The sequence below is a fragment of the Mercenaria mercenaria genome, chromosome 10 (genome assembly GCF_021730395.1).
Source record: "Mercenaria mercenaria strain notata chromosome 10, MADL_Memer_1, whole genome shotgun sequence".
Classification (NCBI taxonomy): Eukaryota; Metazoa; Mollusca; class Bivalvia; order Venerida; family Veneridae; genus Mercenaria; species Mercenaria mercenaria.
This window is the reverse complement of record NC_069370.1, coordinates 80,423,204-80,444,720: the sequence shown is the minus strand read 5'-3', so window position 1 is coordinate 80,444,720 and position 21,517 is coordinate 80,423,204. Positions and strand designations below refer to the sequence as shown.

Sequence of the window (21,517 nt, the reverse complement as noted above, 5' to 3'; positions counted from 1 at the left end):
AGTCACGTGGCATAGGTAACGAAAACAAATTTAGACGGCGTCGCCGAAAAAATTAAACTGCATTATAAATACTCGCATGAATGCGTGCGATGTACTGTTTATCTCGCGGCGATGTAATGTTCATCTCGCATGTTATCTAGGAAGTTTACAAGTAAACAACAATTTATAGAAAGAAAGTTTACAATTGCATTCAAGTGAGACGTGTCCGTGATAACTGACGGAATAGCAGAGGTTTTATAGAAGTTTATGGTGAAAAATTAAATAATCCATGCCATATAAGGTAAGAATGACTTTCTTCTCCTCTCAGCCTCTCAGTTATGTAATGTATTTTGCAGTATTTTAAACAGAAATGTGCATTCAAGCATGGTATACATGCGTTCGTCTGCACGCTCACGGGCGCAGACACAAACATACAGGGACAGATGTGCCGACAAACAGGTAATGACTTTACTCGTTAATCTTATGAGAACCTTATATACTGAGTACATCTAGAAACGCAACACTTGGTCTACAGGCAATACGTTTTTAACCCGCGATGCCTTGCACTGGTAAATACGGAATTCCGTTAGGGCCATCGCCTTTGAATGTGTTGATCTGAAACGCGATACTCGATAGTACGATGATGAAAACGCGAAATCACGAAACTGCGATAACGAAAACGCGACAACACGATGATGATAACGCGATACCACGATAACGAAAACGCGATGATACGATAGCACGATGATGATAATGCGATATACTATCGCGTTTTTACCATCGTACTGTCGCGTTATCACCATCGTAATATCGCGTTATCACCATCGTACTGTCGCGTTATCATCATCGTACTGTCGCGTTATCACCATCGTACTGTCGCGTTATCATCATCGTACTATCGCCTTCCGGTGCCCATGCGCATAGAAACATTTCCCCTCCATGTGACAAAATGTCTGACTCAGAGTCAGATTACGAAGGTAAACATTAGGCTAATTCTGATTCATAAATCAGTACAATGGTGAGATAATGATAACGCGACAGTACGATGGTGATAAGGCGATAGTACGATGGTGATAACGCGACATTACGATGATGATAACGCGATAGTACGATACTACGATAACGAAAACGCGATATCACGATATTACGATGGTGATAACGCGACAGTACGATGGTGAAAACACGATAGTATATCGCATTATCATAATCGTACTATCGTATTATCGCGTTTTCGTTATCGTAGTATCGCGTTATCATCATCGTGTTGTCGCGTTTTCGTTATCGTAGTTTCGTGATTTCGCGTTTTCATCATCGTACTATCGAGTAATGCGTTTCAGATCAACACATTCAAAGGCGATGGCCCTAACGGAATTCCGTAGGTAAATGCAAATGGTGGTATTAGATGTTATTAACTGTGTGCTTCTTCACCTTGATTCAAATGTACATGAGTACAAGGAAATTATAAAGGAAAGTATGAAAGAATCAAGGGTACAAACGTTGCGTTTCTAGATGTACTGAGCATATTTTGTGATGTGAATTTTAGAGTAATCAAAATTTACCAGGATGATTTAAAATTTATGATTTAATATTTGGAGGTAAAGAAAAATCATATCATTAAACCAAAGAAAGAACAAATTATGTTTTATATTAAACTGAACACAAAATAAAACATTCTTATGCTACCAAAGAATTGTCATTTTATTGACATATGCCACAGAATCCGAGAAAGGACTCCAGGAAGGGATCATCCTTCTGGATGGTTCAAAGTTTTAAAAACGGTTCTAATATATTCAAATATATTCATCGTGATCTACTGTGATGGGTCTGTGTCCGTACTCGTTTGGCGGTAGTTTTTCATCTTTAAACATCCACTTCTTCTCATGAAATACTTGAAGGATGCTCTCCGAACTTGATCTGTAACATCCTTGTAAAGTCTTCTCTTAGATTTGTTCAGATAGTTCCACTTGACTGATTTAATGGGACGCCTAAGCTTAATAAAATCACCTTAAAACAACTTCTTCTCATGATCAAGTTGATGGATCTTCTCCATCCAGGGTCTGTACCATACTGGATCTTCTCCATACTGGGTCTGTACCATACTGGGTCTGTATCATACTAAGTCTGTACCATACTATGTCTGTATCATACTGGGTCTGTACCATACTAGGTCTGTACCATACTGGGTCTGTACCATACTAGGTCTGTACCATACTGGGTCTGTACCATACTGGGTCTGTACCATACTAGGTCTGTATCATACTGGGTCTGTACCATACTGGGTCTGTACCATACTGGGTCTGTACTATACTAGGTCTGTACCATACTAGGTCTGTACCCTACTGGGTCTGTACCATACTAGGTCTGTACCATACTGGGTCTGTACCATACTGGGTCTGTATCATACTAGGTCTGTACCATACTAGGTCTGTATCATACTAGGTCTGTACCATACTGGGTCTGTACCATACTGGGTCTGTACCATACTAGGTCTGTACCATACTGGGTCTGTACCATACTTTTTAATTTGTTCAAATGATTCCGCTTGACTTACTTTAGTTTATACATAATTTATTTTAGGTCGATTTTAAAGGTATATTTATTACTCTCGACACCTCATTCCTGATGGAATCCATCGCTACGAGGGTATGAGAGAACAGGCCAGTTTCTCTTTAAATGCTGAGCGCCAAGCAAGGGAGCTACTGGTACCATTTTTCACGGCCGGGGCTCGAACCCACGACCACCCGCACTCGAAGCGGACGCTCTAACACTAGGCTATCGAGGCGGTTGACTGATTTTTAGAGCCATCAGAGTTAAAATTGAAAAAAAAAATATATGACTTCTTATCATGAATCGCTGAATGTAACTTCATCAAACTTGGTTTGTAACATTTTTGTAATGTCCTCTCTATCAGTAATCTGCCTGACTGATCATCACCAAACTTGGTCTGTAGCATTGTTATCAGGCCCTCTTTCCAATTATTCAAATAGTTTTGATTTGACTACATTTGGAGCTGCCTGAACTTAAAATAGAAGTCTTTTACACTAAACACAGTTATCACCGTTCATGATTTAATTTAGTGTATCATACATATCAAGGCCAAATACTCAGTTTGAAGTGAGTTACTTCGGGTCACTATTGTGCTCTTTTTTATGACTATCTTTCTTCTGCCGCCTAATCGGAGTGTCATATTTTATAATGTTATATTTCCACGTTCATCTTACCGGCTTTGCACTATTCTGTAGTTACTACCGGAGTGGCGTATTCACTGATATATATTTCATACTTACGAAGTAATAGAAGCAGTATTTGTTCTGATGTGAATGTTTGTTAAAGACGTGTAAGATGTTGAATAGTTTTTCTCGTATCTTCATGTTCTATTTTTCACATTGTTGCTATCGAGAGGGTTATTTTCCCACAAATGTTTACAAGCGAAATGAAACTATCTGTATTTGTACACAGTGCTCTTTGAATGTGCCCTTTAACCTCTAAACTGCTGTCGGCAAGTGATTTTGCCTTTGCGACCAGTGCAGACCAAGATCAGCCTGCACGTCATGGTCTGCACTGTTCGCTATTCAATAAGTTAATTTTCATTCTTGCATAAGAACCACATTTACAATGGATCCGCCCGTGTATTAACGGGAGAAAAATCGTGTGCAAACAAGGCAATTCACGTCATGCTAAACATGATTTTTATTTTTAAAATGCTTTCCCAGGGACGTACATGTATTTCTCTGCAGACTGACATCTGCAGTCAATAGTATAAACAATGGTTAAAATATACCACGGTAAAACTATAACCGCGGTATATATCGTGGTTAGGTAACCACTGATTATTTTCTCTTGTATAAACCAGTTTAACCGCGCGGTAACCTAACCGCGTAAAATATCAATTTAACCGCGGTAAATTTTCCAATAATGCACTGCGCGCATAACCGACCTTCCATATAGTTCCCTCTGAACAAGGCACTTTTATGATGTCATCAGTAGATCTATAATGATGTCATCAATACACATGTGTACTGTACGTACAGTACATATTGTGTTTTACCAATTTCAAGGTTATTAAACGGTGTAAACAACTGCATTAACTAGAGAGAATCAGTGCATTTAATTAAAATATGGATTTTAAAAGTATCTTCGGAGTAATGTGTGTTTATAGTGACAGTAGGACTGTAAAAGGAAATGCTTCTTGAAATATCTGTTTTGTTGAATGTGGATTATCAAGTAAGATGTTTGCTTCTTTATTTCACATACTGAATCAATGTGTATGTAATGTACTGTAGAAATAGTGCGCAATGGTGCTATACCGTTGTTAAATGCATATCTTTGTGGTCGCAGTTCGCCTGAACATTGATAGGCTACTGTGTTGATGTTTTCCTACTAACAAATGCGGCCTCAATGCGGATAAACGGACGAAAATATTTTAACATGGGTCTCGTCAATACAACCGATTAGTGAATTACAGACGGGAGCCCTATAACGGCATAAAATCCACCCATGATTCGTCGTCGGATAAAATTTGCTGTCGTAGTGTCAGAGCTTGGTTCCGTTGCGTCCGTCGTTCCAAAGTCGGTCCAAGAAGTCCATCAAGTCTGTCTATGTTGTCAGCTAACACCTGAATACCTTTTGCGTAATTTTTCATCCGCCAAGTCCGTCAAATTTTGTCTGTAAATACGTCGAATTGTACGGCGGCCATGTTTGAGTGGTTACTTTGTGGTTACCAAGCTCCCGTAGGTGGGTTAAAATTAACCGTGGTTATATTGTGGTTACCACGAATGACGTTATTTATACAAGTGCTTACCACGATGTTACCATGTTGGTTACTGGCACCTAGGCTACCGCGCCGTTAAATGTTTTATACAATTGGCTGCAGGTATCTGCGTCTTGTTTCTTCCATAATAACATCTTTTTGTAGCATAAAATTTTCCAAGCCCGACACCAATTTCACTAGCCCGAACTTTAACACCTTAAAATACATAATTTTTGCACCATATAACATTTGTTTTACAGACATCTCTATGCATGTTTGAAGTAATAAAAAGGACATACAGTACATGTCTGCCATGTTTTTGAAAAATTTTAACTCGAAATACTCCAGTCCAGATCAGCATCGTCAGAGTCCAAAAGCATCGGACATGACACTCCTTGCCAAAACGAAATCTAAACTGTTATGCCCGATTTCTTAGGATCCGCACTCGCCAATTACTGCAACTCGGACTGTTGACAATTTTTAAGATGTAATACCGAGTGCTGAATACACATTTACACACACGCTGATAGCATAATTTAAGCTGCGCCTACTGCAGGTACTTGTGAGATTTTCGCGAGAAGTGTGAAAGCTAATCAAATTATCCGTTACGCTAGAGGTGATTGTATTCAGCCAATTAGGGCTGCGGTTACGTCTTTGACACTGTGTTTGATTGTCAACATGTTAGAGTGCAAAAACCAATAATTCCATAAGTGTTTCTCAGTCTGGAAAATCACGATGCAGTACTCGTTTAATTAGCATGTTTTTTTAAACAGGCTGGTAACATTGCCCGATCGGGCTTAAGGCATAAAAAGTAATATTTCATGAAAACTAATGATGCTATTTTTTTTCAAACTTGGTCCATTTATTAAGCATAACAAATTATACAAATTAGAATAAAAATAACTTGGTTGCCTTCAGTTTTGGTAGAATTATTTCCCCTTTTCAGATTTTTATGACGCATAATCTTTGAAGTCCAAAAAATATGTTCTAATGCTAAGTTTAAAACAAAATAAAGGGTTCAATGGCTTTCTAATACTCTAAATTATTGCGCTAGTACATGAAGTTTTACATTTTACTCTGCTTTCACTTACAACATCATAGAGAAATGTTAGTTTAAAAAAATGCTCATACATCTGCACTAGAAACGAAGTATTAATCCTAAATATATAGAATAAGGGTATTGGCGCACAAGTTTGGAGCAATAGAAAGCCATTGAACCTTTTCTGTTTTAAACATTGCATTAAAAACATAACTATTTTGGACTTCAAAAATTATGCATCATAAAAATCTGAAAAAGGGAAGTAATTCTAACAAAACTGAAGGCAACAAAGTTACTTCTATCTTGATAAGCATCATATGTTATGCTTAATAAATGAAACAAGTTTGAAAGAAATATCTTTATTATTTTTCAAGAAATATCACTTTTTATGTCGTAAGCCCGATCGGGCAATGTTACCAGCCTGTTAAACAAATGAGGAAAATTCGGTAGCCCAGTCGGGCTTGTACCTGTGGAAAATCGGTAGCCCGGGCTGAAATTTGGTGGCCACGGGCTGTCGGACTACCCTGAATTTCGAACACTGCCAACGCCCAACAATGTTCGTACTCGCTTCTTTCTCTGTTTACTCTCCTTTTAAAACTCAGCGTCGTTTCAGTTTTTGTAAATAACTGTGAATGTTCAAGATCGCATTTAACTTGTGCGATTGCTTGTTTTTAGGAATCATATTTATGATTTTTTTGCAAGTATCAGTCAGTATGTTTTTTTTTATCTAATATCTCGAAGAGTTTATATAAACAGCTTGAAATTAGTACTCATCTGTACTCCAAATGTGTCCGTACTCAAAATATCTCGAATGTAAAGTTATTATTCTTGAAATTGTGCTCCTGCTTACCAAATTTTGAAATTATACGACCAATTACTGGTAATAACGGGAGATAAAAAAGAATCGTTTAAAACTCTTCAGTATGTGCTTTTGGTAATGTTGTTGATATCTGGGCCCTGGTTATGGATATTTAAAACATGTTTATCGTTTTCAAGAACAACAGAATGGTAATCAAAAATTGTACCGGAATCGTAAAATCGTAAAGTCATCACATATAAAAACAATACATTTAATCGTCGTGTAATGTTTTTTTATGCAAAAAAAAAACTGAAACTGAAAAATTTGATTAAACGCTCATTTTTATACAACGATATATTTCAATGGCGTTGTACATAATAATAGTAATTATTATTATAACAATATTAATAATGACAATAATAATAATAACAGCCTTATTGTAACAAAGTCATGACCGCACCCAGTGCTTAAAGCATCACACGGTACGCCCAGACGAGCTGCATATAAATGTTCAAACCCTCCCGTTAATGGTGCCATCATATACTATTTAAGAAAGAAATACTACACACTACCCTACCCACAGAGCCTACCAACAAGTGCGTTTGATTAAACAACCCTTGGAAATATAAATGTTGAAATGTAAAACCTTTTACAAAAAATTAAGAACTATCACCTGCTGTTTTCGCAAAATAAACAGTTATCAAAAACAGTTAAAACAATGCCGAGAAATCTATGAAATACAGTTTCTTAAGATTTTTTTTTGAATGTGTCAAGTGATTTACTTTTGCGTAGTTCTAACGGCAGTTCATTCCTACGTTTTGGACCAATAGTACAGGAACTTCTGTCATTGAATGTATTGCACTTGTTGTATATAAGAACATAATGACATTCAGAATTTTCAGACGATCTCAAACTTTGTCTACTAGGAATGTACTCTGTAAGCAATTCTGTTAAATACAAAGGTGCTCTGCCCGTGTGACAGCTATACATGAAAGAAAGTATCTTGAACACTATTCTTGCTTTCACCGGCAACCAATGTAAGTGATACAATGCTTGTTTAGAACTGTCAAATTTCCTTCTGTTAAGGACAAGTTTTGCGCACATGTTTTAAATACGTTGCATCTTACGCACCTCGCAGTTAGCTACACCATACAGTATGACATTGCAATAATCCAGATGTGAAATTACTAGAGACAAAACTAAAATTTCAGTTTTTTTTTTTTTTTTATTTTTCGGATGTTCTTAATTCGTAGGTAATTCAACATGGCTGTACGACATTTGCGATTTATATGGACTTTATAGTTCAAGGTTTCGCCAAGAAATGCACAAAGATATCTAAGTGTGTTTTCACGTTTGGCATCGTTAATGGAATTTGTAAAACATTTGTTAAATTGAGGTCTGCTATCAAACATAATAAATTCAGTTTTTGAAGTGTTCATTTTCAGTTTGTTTCTATTCATCCAGTCATTGATTATAACTGCGCGCCATCGCTTGTGATTCTACGGAAACACATGTAGGACAAAAGCTTTTATTTGCTATATGAGCATCAGCAAAACCGTAGACTGATATGGATTTTGGAATGACATCAAAAAGTGTTCCAGCATAGAGTCTTTGAAGTTTGTAATAAAACTGTTGTCATCGTTTAATATGCAAGTTGAAATCACCCATTATAAGTAAATTGTCGTAATGTGGTACTTGAAATATTTTCGATGAAATCAAAACATTCAGCACAAACTGGCTAGCAGTCGATAGCGCCGGGGTTCTATACATACCCACTACGTGTATGGTTAAATATTTGAAAACGAATACCATATTCAAAGCTTCGAACAGTGCCGTGAGTTACCCTTTGCATATTGATCGTGTTTCTACAAGTGATCGCAACACAACCGCCTTTTTCTATTAGTTACGCTTAATTTATATCCATTCTGGTTCAAGTCTGGTTCAAGTCAGAAGTTTCTCGTCCGTTTACCAAGTTTCAGTCAAAAGAGCGAAATATATTCTCCCATCCCTAAGGTATTGGCCCTCACAATCATCTTTGTTCACAACAGATCTACAGGTCAGAGTAATGCAAGATACATGTTTGCGTACATTTTTGTACTGATTGCATTTCTTAGGGTATATCAAATTTTTAAAGTTAACACCATTTTGCTTGGGAATTACTTTACTTTTACCACCTCGTTTACTTCTATGCGTTTTCTTTTTACAGGATAAATTGTGTAAGTTTATAATCCTATATGCCGCAAGGTCTAGTTTTCCTAATCCGCTATTGTTCGATACCGTAGATCCAATCTCTAGTGTAGGTATACTCTATACAGGTGAACGGCAGGTAATGTCTGATGTAAACTCATGAAGAAAATTATCAAAAATTTCACTGGATGCAATCCACCGAATCTCTGAAGCTACCGCAAAACAGAAGCACACACAAACGCAAAGTACATTCATATCCATTATATCCAATTTTCAGCACAATCTCAACACAGATAACAGAGTTATTATGGTAAGATTCAAGAGCAAAGAAACGCACGTCTGCCTCATACGGCGGCAGTGTATGAACTCATGCAAGAATATCTATCTATTTATCTATATACACTGCATCACGCCTCTTTTCGAATGTTATGTGCAGCTGCGCGCCTGTACAAGAAGTTTAAAAGTAGAATGGACAGGAGAATAAAAGTAATATACGATGTGTATTGCAAGCATGAAATACAGTTGATAATGTTAAAAAACAAGAAGGATTTACAGATAAAAGCAGTTTAAAAACAGGTCTATAATGTTAAGCATTGTGTGCAAGTTTGGTCACACCCTGCTTAAATTGGTTCAGGGCGGGGGCTTGCACAAGTTGTGCTGGAAGGGAATTCAAAAGCACTTTGGTGGCTGGAAGAAAAGAGTACTTATAGTAATTACAGGGAGTGAGGATTTGGGTATAGCAGTGGGGATGCATATGTCTTGTTAGACGGGATGGGGGCTGACATAAGGAGGAAGTGGTACAGCAACCAAACAATTCACTATTGTATTGAACATAAGGAGGCGTGAATCAGATCTCCTATTTTCAAGGGAATGCCATCCCAGCTGATTTAGCATGTTTGTGACACTGCTGTAAGGGGAGTAGTCATGATTAACCATCGCGCTCCCCTCCGATGAATCATTTCGATCTGGTGAATATTATGTTGGGTATATGGGCTCCAGACACAGTTAGCATATTCCAGCTGTGGGCTGACTAGAGCTTTATAAGCTAATTCCCGAACTTTTAGGTTTTTGCATGGGATATTTCGCGTAATGAAGTTAAGTGTTCGGGTAGCTTTGGACGTGACTAAATTGATATGTTTATTCCAGTTAAGGTCTGAGGATATAGTGACCCCAAGATACTTTGCATCAGGAACTGTTTCCAATACTTGGCCATGGAGTATATATTTTGATCTGAAAGTTTTTTGACCTTGTTATGTTCATAACTGTGCATTTGAGTGGTTAAACTCCATGTCCCACTTACTTTCCCATAACTGTAACCTATTCAAGTCTTGCTGGAGGATGTTTTCTTGGGCAGAACTGTTTACAGTTAAAAAGACAGCAGTGTCATCGGCGAATAATCGGACCTGTGAAATCAGATTTTAGGCAGGTCATTTATGTAGAGAAAGAATAGAAGGGGGCCTAGGACGGACTCCGGACGTTACTGGAACTTCATCTGATGCTTCATCATTCACAAGGACGGATTGGCGCCTGCCAATCAAGAAAGACTTGAACCACAGCAACGTGGTGCCCTGAACACCATGTTGATGAAGTTTGTACAGAAGTTTCAGATGGATGGCTAACCTTGTCGAATGCTTTAGAGAAGCCCAGAAGGATTAAGGGTGGTTTTCAAAATAATGAAGCAAAAGTGTGACATAGGGGTTGAAAATTCAAACTTATTTCTTATGGTGGTCACCTATTTTTTATTATAGCAAATACTTCAGATTTGAAGGAAATAACTTTGGGAAAGTGTTGAGAAATGCCAATCAGAAAATATTTCAGCCTTTAGTTCGAAAGTTCAGTGAATTTCCAGTAAGGTGGGTGATAAATGTTGCATGGTTTTATGACAAGGAAATATGTATAACAGTAATTTTTTCAACATAAATGATAAGTAATGGGTGTATGTATATGGTTTGAAACTTATTTAATCATATGTTTATGGACATTGGTTTTTAAAATCACCATTTCTGCACAAATTTGACATGAAAATAAAACTTTACCTAGAAAAGTTGTTGCTGAATGCAAAATAACTATCATATAATTATAAAACCAACTTTTTTCTGACATGTTGCATGTTTATAAACCACATGCCATATTTCAAGAATGTCCAGTAATTCTAATTTCTAGAATTGTCTACTCAAAATTGAGTTATTTTAAAGATGCACAGGGGACACATACTGAAGATCAGTGTAATACTCATCCATTATAAGTTTTCTATTCATAAAAAGACTACTGGTAATAAACTTTAGACAGATACTATCAAAAAAATAGTTTATTCCACAAAATAACTACAAAATTGAAAATTTTCACTACAAAAACATGAAAATTCAACAAAATGTAATGCTTTAAATGAAAAATAAGTGACTTTATACTTAACAAACACTTTGAAATCATTTAGTTTACATGAACTGCTTATTCATATTAGAAAAATGACAAAATACCATGCATGATAAAATGGAATAGTAAAATTCATACATACTTTATAATGTTACTAACAAGGGTGCACAGGGGACAAATTGTATCAAAATATTTATTTATAGAATATGTTCATGGTAAGTAAAATTCTTTTAACTACATAATATTTACTAAGTGAACATTTACGTATTTAGGTAAACTTAAGAGCTTAAGAAGCAATAAAATTATTGTTTCCACTTTTAAACTTGAAAATTGGCAACTTCGGAAAAAAATGCAAACAATAAATTTTTAATTGTCCAGGGTTTCTTATATAATGCTTTATTATCAAGTAATGCCTAAATTTTGCATACACACTGCTAAGAATATAGAAATGCCACCACAAATTACAGTAATGCTATGATAATTGATATATGTCCAAAAAAGGGTGCACAGGGGACATCACTTTTGGCTTTGTGAATGTTTAACAGTCAGTAATATGTGAAGTTGAAGGCTGCTTTTGTATCTGTTGTAACTCCCTTTCAAGCAAAATAAAGTAAAATCCCATTTTATTTAAAGAATAAAAGAAATCTGACACTTAACAACTGAAAAGGTGCACAGGGGACATTTTTAGGTGTATAGACATTCATCAAGTTTCTGAGAAAGTCCATTTATTAAAGAAAAAAATCATACTGTGTCTTCACAGCTGAAAGGATAAAGATCTTAGAAAAACATTAAGACTTTAGAAAAGTAATAGGGTTATGAAATTGTAGTGTTCAACATTTAAATTTAGTATTTTTTTCACTATTTTTCGTGAAAAGGGTTCCATCACAAGATGTGAAATATTGGTAACAATAAGATGTATATAATGAAAAGAAGTATTTTATTTAAATGTGCAGAGTTTAAGTTACATTAAAAAGCCAAAGCTGTAACAATAAAGCATGGTTTTAAAAAGTAAACCTCAGTTGAAAAGTATACTTCATGTAAAATGTCACACTTTTTTGGGTGCACAGGGGACAAAATTAGCTATATAGTTTAATATAACTTTAAAACTGCTTGAGCCATTAAGCTGAAATTGCACACATTTATTGAGTACATTGATTTGGATATATTTTGCTCCAAAACACATTCTAAAACTGAACTGAATTAAAGTAAGGTGAGAGAGAAGAAAAAGCTTCATTATTTTGAAAACCACCCTTAAGTCCGTCTGGTGGCCTTGAATTAAGTTTCGAGATAGCTCTTCTACAAGTTCGAGTAACTGTGTTTCGCATGACCTTTTCTCTCTGAACCCATGCTGTAGGTCATAGAGGATATTGTTAACCTGGAAATGCTTGGTAATATGAGAGGCTATAATGTGTTCCAGTAACTTGTAAACAAAGAATACAAGTTAGGGAAATAGACCGGTAATTAGCAGGATTGCTTTTGTCGCCCTTCTTAAAAAGAGGAGTGGCATTGGCCTTGGACCAGTCAGCTGGGATAGTGCCCGTGTCAAGAGACCTTTAGGAGAGCTTAGTGGCTAGTGGTGAGATTTGTTCACTAAGATTTTTAAGAAGGATTGGCTTTAGACCATCGGGACCACATGCTTTGTCTATTTTAAGGGAAGAGAGGAGTTTCTGAACACCATTTATGCCGATTTGGCATTAGGGGATATTTTGGCTGGTAGTCAGTTGGTATGAAGAGTAGAGACTGCACTTTCATTTTGCAGAGTTGGCCTAATTTGAGAGGTGACATAGGGGTGAATACAGATTGGAATTGACGATTGAGGATATTGGCCTTCTTTTTGTCATCAATATGAAGTTGACCTTTTTCTAGAAGAGGAGAAATGCCTTGGGAATACTGCTTGGCATTTTTTGGCAAGAGAGAAAAATTTCTTGCGAGAGAAGTTTTGACCTGTTTGGGGGTTATCCGGATCATCCTGACATTCAAGGACATAATCTATGTAGCTGTCATAGGCTTGTTTGATATTTTTCCTAACAAGATTTTTAAAATTTCTATAATGTTTTTAGTGTTATTTTTTACCTATGTGGTCGAGAGGGCTAAGACGCTTTCCTACGGAGGTGAAGGCCCCTGGTTCGAATCCTGCTTACTCCCACTGCGGTGTGTCCTTGGACAAGGCACTTTATCACGATTGCCTCAGTCGACCCAGCTGTAAATGGGTACCAGCAAATTGCTGGGGGTAAGGTATAATTGGTTTTAATTGTTCTTAATATAGGGTCGCTAAAAAGCTCTACAGAGCTTATGTTAATTGTTTCACAAAGCGACGGTAAATAAAATTTACCTTTATCTTTTTTTACCTTTTGGAACATCTTATTTCGTTTTCTAATTTGGCAATAGCGACAATACACGTTTGATTTGTGTATTTACGTGTGCAGAAGCCCTAGGGATATGTTTGTGACTTCGACCTTCGGTCTCTTTCACAAGATTCAAGATTCAAGATTTATTTATTAAGGCATAAACATTATACACTGTCCATCGCCACAAACTAAAATGGCGGTATAATTTGGTTCAGAATCACAAACAATCCCGAGGGATTTTGCAGACGTTAATACACAAAAAAGTGTATTATCCCTACAGTGATCCCCTCCCCCCTCACCCCCTACGAATAATAGATGGTATTGCCCAAATGGACTGATTGACAAGTCCATTATTAAAATTTAGCAGGGTAAAGGTTACGAGTTTAAATTGTACACTTCGTATACATTTATATATTGTTTTGAAACAGGTTACAATGTCTCGGACATCTTTGCTGTCATTTCCTGTTGCTGTGTTTATATTTTGCGGACTTTTGTTCGGTAAAAGTAGTAAGTATGACTTTGGGATTTCATAGATGTAAATGTTTGTAATAGTGTTATTAGGAACTGAATTGTCACGGGTTCGGTTTCATGGTTTATCTTGAAGTACACTTGAAAACGTTAGTGATGCTCATTTAGTTGTTGTACCTATGTGTAGCCTATTTTAGTGCAAATCTATTTATTGCGTATGAATTTATTTTATATATTAAAAAAGGTTCTGTTACACACCTACGTGATCTTTTAAACGACTTGTATATTTTAATATGAACAGTGACGTCCAATATTTAAAGAGGAATCGAGGAAAACTTAAACAGCAGGTCTGAGTTTCAGGCATTAGCTAGGATAGACTGTGTCATACAAACAATTAGGCAGGGAGCTCCATGAAACTGATAGCTATTTTTACATCAACTAGAGTTTTTTTGGGTTTTTTAATTAAAAGTATGCCATATTTTATTCGGGTCAATTTTCAGACCGTATTGGAACAAAAGCTGTCACTAATGGTGACAAATGCCCCCGCAGCACCTTGACCTTTGACCTGGTGTGACAAATGCCCCCGCAGCGCCTTGACCTTTGGTCTGGTTACCTTGACCTTTGACCTGGTGACCCCAAAGTCAATAGGGGTCGTGTACTTATTAAGTACTATCAGCATGTGAAGTTTGAAGGTCCTGGGTGCAGTGGTTCGCGAGTAAAGTGCCTTCATGCAAAAAGTTAACGTTGTGACGTACTAACGGACAGACAGTTGAAAACTAATATGCCTCCCTTCGGGGGCATAAAAATCAGTCAGTAAAGTAAAGGTTTAAACATTTCTAAACAGAACAATGTCTTAAACGCATTAATACCCAGATACATATTTTTTTATAATATTGGGTAATTAATACGTTCTCTGTAGTTTAATGATAAGTGCATCTGCTCCGTGGGTTCAAATCATACAGAAGGCTGGACTCTTCAATTGAAAAATATTAAAGTCTTTCAAATGTGAATCTAAATCGAGTCTCTGTGTAGATATTATACCCGTTGCACTTAAAATACAGAAAAGTTTTAGAGAATATTCTGTAATTTTCACTATCCGTCAAATCCTAAAGTGATTAACGCTCCTTTTGAGGAGTCACCCATTGGGGCCGCTGGTGACGACTATAAATAAACTTAGCTACAAACAATTTGCAGTTTCAGGTTTGGTGTTCTACACTGAAACATTGACAGGTGATCCAGAGACTTTAACAATATTGTGTAACGTAACTGGACCAGACATTGGAGCCATATATACTATAGAGATCCAGCGAGAAATTCAGTTCTTACCGAGTACATTCGAAACCGTCGTAAAGATGGAAGTAATTTCAGATGAAACACCGACACTGCAAAAAGAAATAATACATGACAAATATTTCGTCCCGTGTGGTACATTTGACAAAACTACACCAAACAACTCATACCTTGGATTGAAAATGTACATACAGCAATTTTCATGCAGAGAGGTTTTTGTATTCAGATGTGAAATGACATATAGAAATAGCACTACTGGTTTGAATACTACAGTTACACGAAAACTGTCTGATAGTGGTAAGCATTGTTTTGTCTGTCTGAAGTATAAAAGCTCAGGAAGATACACATTATACGGAATTCCGGAATTTGGTCTGACTGGTTGGAACCATTTGTAATTATTTCATACCAAATGGAAAAGTTCTCTATAATAGTATAAGGAAGCATTTTTTTCTAAATATTTAAGTCAGCTGTAGCAGTAGCAGTAGCAGTAGCAGTATTTGCATGAACAATAATAGAGGTAGTGGAACTAGTAGTAGTTAGGATTATAGACATTCAAGACGAAGACAAATCTAGAAAAGGAAAAACAGATATTTATAAACCGCAAGATTCATAGATCAGTTTTGAATTAAACGCAGTCTCTAATCTTGATAAAGGAGAAAATGAAATGATTAAGGTACAGTATCTACATCATTTTATTTTTTTTCTTTATAGTGTCATTAAGAGTGTTAGATATATTTCGCTTTTTATTTTGTTTCACGTTTTCTTCAGTGTTACCCATAATACATACAATACGAGGACAGAAAAACGGTCGTGTAATAAAAGGGCAGCCGGCTTCTTTTGATATCAATGACAAATTAGAACTGACTTGCTCTATTGTCTCTCAAACCATTGAAGGTGTAGAACTGTTTTGGCAGAAAATGATTGGATCTCTGGTTACAGAAGAATATACAGGACATCAATATTTGGAGTGTAGTAGTTCTCATTGTACAAACAAAAATCTGAACCTGTGTTGTCATTTACAAACAACAATAAAATATTTCATCACAACTGCGGGCGCAAAATGTAATTTGACTTTTCAGTGTATTATGTCGGATTATTCAGATCCACATGAAGGATATTCAGTTACAATCGGGAAACAGTTCCACGCTTATTTCTGTAAGTACTAGTTTGTCTTTCACAATTTTTACGTGTCATTAAACTCATTGAAATGAGTTGGAAATTGTTAGATACTTACCATTATGGTAAAATAGTGAAATTGTTCTTTTACTGATATTATGGTAGAGTAATACACGTAATGTTGATTCGTTAGAATTTTCATATAAAACATTTTCCTTGATTATTTATGCCTTTCCAAGTTATTCTGAACACGTGTATTGTAATGCCTTAATACAATTTCAATATTTTTCAGCATCTGACCGTAATACGAAGGAATCTGGAGGTAATTATAGGCCTTAGTCTTGACTGCTATATGTGGCGAGACGTACTGAAATAACTGTCGAGCGTCAGTATTTCCCGCTGATCTCATGCGCAATCCCTGCATAAAAAGATGAAAATAGTGCAAAAATGCTTGTTTATCATGACCCAGGGCCTTTGCCTTTTATTTATCATGCCATTACTATAACAACTGCCTGATAAAGCCTGTCTGAGAAAAGCAGGCTTTCTCAGGTCAGTGACTTGAGAACACTTTACACTGTTTAAACCTATGATTAAATCCAAGGACATCAGATTGTGTCCATTTTGCATTTAAAAATTATTACGCCCTCATACGACACTGAAGTAGGCCTTTAAAATCCCAAAATATAAAAAAGCGGAAAAAACAACAAATGCTGACCTTGTGTTTTGTAACCACATCTCTGTTTTGCTGAACACGAAAGAATAATTTCAATTTGTTCCCAAGTGAAATTTTATCCGAAATTCAGTTGCTAGACGGATACCCATTCTCACCAAGCAAATGTTTGAAGTGAATTAAATATACAGTGCTTTAGGGTATACCGGATTTTAGGGTATAGAGGATAGATTGACAAATTTTATATTTAGACTTGAATTATTGTATAAATTTTCATATCATTCTTTTACTGGCATGCAAACAGACATTCTGACATACATTTTAAATATTTGCTTGTTGTGTTATTTTTCATATGTCATCAAATGTAAAATAAAGCTATCCCCTATATAGACTAAATCAGTGAATTTGTAAACGTCAGTGAATGAAAAGTATTTAATAGTAATTTAAAAAGCTGAATGTTTTTGAAAAGAGAATGCATTATTATTCTGATCTATAGTAAAGAAATCTTGGAAAGTTTGTTAAGATGTGGATTTTAAACTAATAATGGAAAAAATGACAAAAACTATCCTGTACACCCTAAATCAGCTCATATGTAAACAATGGCTTGGAGAGAAAAAAACACATGCATTTCTATGAAAAGCTGAATGTTTTAAGAAGAATAGATGTTTTCTGTCTGATTTACTGAAAAAAAACTACTATTTTCATTTCTTTGAATTGGAATGCAGGAAAAATTAGTTAGCTATCCGCTATACCCTAAAGCACTGTACACGCCATAACGCCGCTTGGCAGAAAAAATAGGCAGTACCGTTTCATTTACCGTTGATTTTATTCCATGAAAGTCCATTCCAGATGCAATATTCCATGATGTAAGTGCAGACAGCTAAAATCCTGAACAAACGCTTTGCATGAGTCATTTTCTGTTTTCTACGAGCGTTTCCGTTATAAAAACATTTTTGTGGTAATTGCAAATATGGTAGGCATAGCTATACATTAGTGACATGGTCTCACGTACCTATTAAGAGCGCGTTTATAAAAAATTATTCGCGTAAATGTCTTTTAGCAGTTATTCTAAAAAACAAGATGGCGTCATTTTGAAGAAAAAAAAATAAAAAAAGAAGTCCGGCAAAACAGCAAAATATGGTCCACCCCTATTTTTGCACTTTATTTCGCATAATGGTAGGATAAAAATTGTTAATAAATTATGGCATGATAAATAGAATACCAGCTCTATTTCTTGAGCAATTGTCACTGAGTTGATAATATACTAGACTAGTAGACTGTCCTATAATAGACGACCAATATTTTTCAAAGTAATAATTTCGTGTACTTATTGTTTCCTAATGATTTATATCATGAGCCAAAAAAAAAAAAAAAAAAAAAAAATCAGGAAATCTCTGGTCAACTCTTTGGTATTGATCTCTTTGTAAATTTAACGCTGTATCCCGCCTATCTATAAGCTGCAACCCTCTTATATAAATGCATTATAAATTAATCACAACGTCTGAGAGAAGTTCGGCTTTTTACAATTGCAAAGTATATATAAAATTTCAGTCTTTTTTTCTCGTTGCCCAAGATAGATATGCTATCATCTATAGCATATGACTAACTTAATAGGTAAAAACGAGGATGAGTATCCAACAGGTAAAGTCACTATATACAGATCGTATAGTTTAACTCCCATCTTGTAGCTAAATCACTGTAACTTTTCTTTTTCTGTCTTCGAAGGTCGAAAATACTCTTCTGTTAAACAATTTATTCACCCTGAAAAAAGCTGATCCTTGTAAAAAAGATACTAGAATTAAAGTTATTTGTTTAATCTTGATCGCTGAACATCAAATTTCGTAATTTATGCATAATTGCAGTGTACATGCGACCTTTCAGTCACAGAACAGACAAAGCTAAGTAGACACTGCAAGCATGACCTAATCCCGAACCCTGACATACACTTAAGTAATGTTTTACCTGTCAATTAGGAAAACAGTTTTTCCAGCAAGTTTTGTCATGGAAATTTATTTTCATTGTCAAAGGTGACTTTAGACACTGCAATAAACAGATCTGAGCGTCAAGATAAAAAGGACCAACTGCTTAAAAATTAAAATCTTTGTTTGATAAAAATATATTTTTAAAGAACTCATGATGTTTGATATGTATGTACGATTTATCACATGCTTGACGTCGCGGGAGAGTATTAATAATAAAGCCATTACATAATAATAATAATACACTAGTGTAATAAAGCTTTGACGTCCACGTCGTTCACACATACTTACAGGTCCGATTATTTTTAATAAGTACGACAATTATTATAGATGTTGTATACAAACATCAAGGCAAAATTTAACGTTAAACATCATACAAAAAAACTAGTCTGTTTAGCAGAGTTGCTTTGTCTGACATTAGTGGAAGAAGCACAATTCTTGTCTTTTGTCTGATAATTTATCTTCATTTGTTTCAGGTTACATGAAGAAGTCGGTGGTTTTGATTTGCATCGTTTTGGGAGCGAAATATGGTTGTACTCTCTCCTATAAGTTTTACATTAGATTTTTAAAAAGACGAGGAAGTGTATGAAGATGGACATTTGCTAGCGCTGCGTAAATGGTGCAAGTTGTTAAACAAATTCTATTTTTAACATTCTTGCATACACGTGTATACTTAATTCAGTAAGACTAAAAACATTTAAATCAAATCTTCCGGAAAACGGAACTATTCTGCTATGCCTGTGGCTAAAAATATTTGGGCCCCCTCTTTAACTAGTTCCAGCCTTTTGTTAGGAGAAGCCATATGTCTGGCTAGTGATAGTCCAGCGGTGTCTTTGATGCCATCATGTGAATATGATTAGCAATAGAAATGAAAGTAATTAATTATTCTTTGTTTCTGATGAATTGTCGGAGTTTTGTAATAAACAATATGCATTTAAATTTTATGATAAAGAAAATTCTCATTATACATATATGATGTTAAATAGTATTCAGTAGTTTATATATGCTTAACATTTAATTAGTACACTTATATCATTAAGCAGGTTTCTTTTAGTATGTTTTTCATTTTGTAGAGAAAATTAGACAAATTCTTTATTCCATGAGTTAAAGATACAGACACTTAAAAGTTTTATGATAATCCTTTCGTCTGTGCTTACCAGACAATCAGTCCCTTTTAACTTACATATAGAAAACTTATTACTTTTTTATATGGGAAGATTGCTGTTCGGTCAATGGATAGTTTCGATGCTGTTGAGTTTGATTTGCCCATCGATGCTTTGGTTACGTCACTGCTTCTGTGGTGGTGGCATGGGCGCCTTGGGGTAAATGATGGTCAACAATATGGAAACTACACATCTTGATGTAAAAATTCATGTTTTATACTGTTTTAGTGTCTCATAAGTCAGTAATGGCTGGATGTAAAACTGTTTTTAACGTGACTGTTTTATACATTATGTAAAATTCTATGAATGTTTTACATGTGACACTTTAATAAAATATAAAGTTGTAAGTTTATATAACCTCAATATATATACATGTGAATATTCGAATCTTTTTTGTCTAATTACAATATTGTGACTGATCCGTATTAGTGTCAGTTAATTGAAACAATAGAAGTTCTTGCGTGACAAAGAAACTGAGAGTGAGTTAATAGTTTTTCTTGTAAGGAACAAGCATAAGAATAGTTCCTCTGTTTCAGCTGTTTGTTAATATTACTATACTGAAAACAATTTTGAGAAGGCTACGATCGTTGCTGGTAATATTTATGAATAATTCATGGCATCTAGTTGTTCGACGGTTATAATTATCGACACGTATTACACGTACGTGCACCAAATTATTAACGATACACTGTGATTGACATAAAGAATGTGAAATTCGGCGGCGACGGTAAAATAAAAGTGTTTTCTAGGCATAAATGTTGGCATAGTGTGAAGAACACGGAACTTGAAGAATGCGTGAAAAATACGTAACGTGAAAAACACGTTAAGAATGCGGGTGCACAAACGTCGCCCCTGTGCGTTCAGATATCATAAATGTGTAGTCACATACATTACATGTATCACATCGTGTATGTAACTCAGTTCTTCTTTTCGATTTGAACATTTTATCGAAACTACAGTTATGGGTCAAATATAAGTTGGAATGCTTACAAGTCTATGGGAAAAACTGGTTTGTAAACTTTAATTTGGTATACAATGACAAACGTTTAATTGTTGTAGTGGCCACCGGCCCAAAATCAGTATATGCATGTATATACAAACAACAGAATACCTTTATGCATGTAACTGTACCGTGATTAACTACAAAGTTAAATTAACACGAAAAAGGTTAAATTACCACAAAAAGACTGAATTATCACAAAAAGGTTATGATTTGGGGAATAGATTTTAGTTTTGCGTGCTTTGTTGGCAAATAAAACACGGTTTTGAGTTCAGATGCGTAGAAATCTAATCATGGGGGCCGAAGACCTGAGTGATTAATTTCAACGCATCTGGACGAAGAAAACGTGTTTCATT

General features: G+C 35.5%; 1 protein-coding gene across 1 annotated transcript; it reads left to right on the top strand.

Annotated features, from left to right (window-relative positions):
* Positions 1-86: 86 nt before the first annotated feature.
* LOC123561160 (uncharacterized) lies at positions 87-21,381 on the top strand. Its single transcript, XM_045353386.2, has 6 exons — positions 87-280; positions 13,904-13,982; positions 15,138-15,530; positions 16,002-16,388; positions 16,642-16,671; positions 19,475-21,381. The coding sequence occupies exons 1-6, from the start codon at positions 269-271 to the stop codon at positions 19,585-19,587; spliced, it is 1,014 nt and encodes a 337-aa protein (XP_045209321.2). The 5' UTR covers positions 87-268; the 3' UTR covers positions 19,588-21,381.
* The last annotated feature ends 136 nt before the right edge of the window (positions 21,382-21,517 follow it).

Bases quoted from the DNA above. Each gene is read 5' to 3' on its own strand.
- LOC123561160 (XM_045353386.2), top strand. The intron at 16,389-16,641 runs GTAAGTACTAGT...AATATTTTTCAG, and splicing joins ACAGTTCCACGCTTATTTCT to CATCTGACCGTAATACGAAG. The intron at 16,672-19,474 runs GTAATTATAGGC...CATTTGTTTCAG, and splicing joins TAATACGAAGGAATCTGGAG to GTTACATGAAGAAGTCGGTG.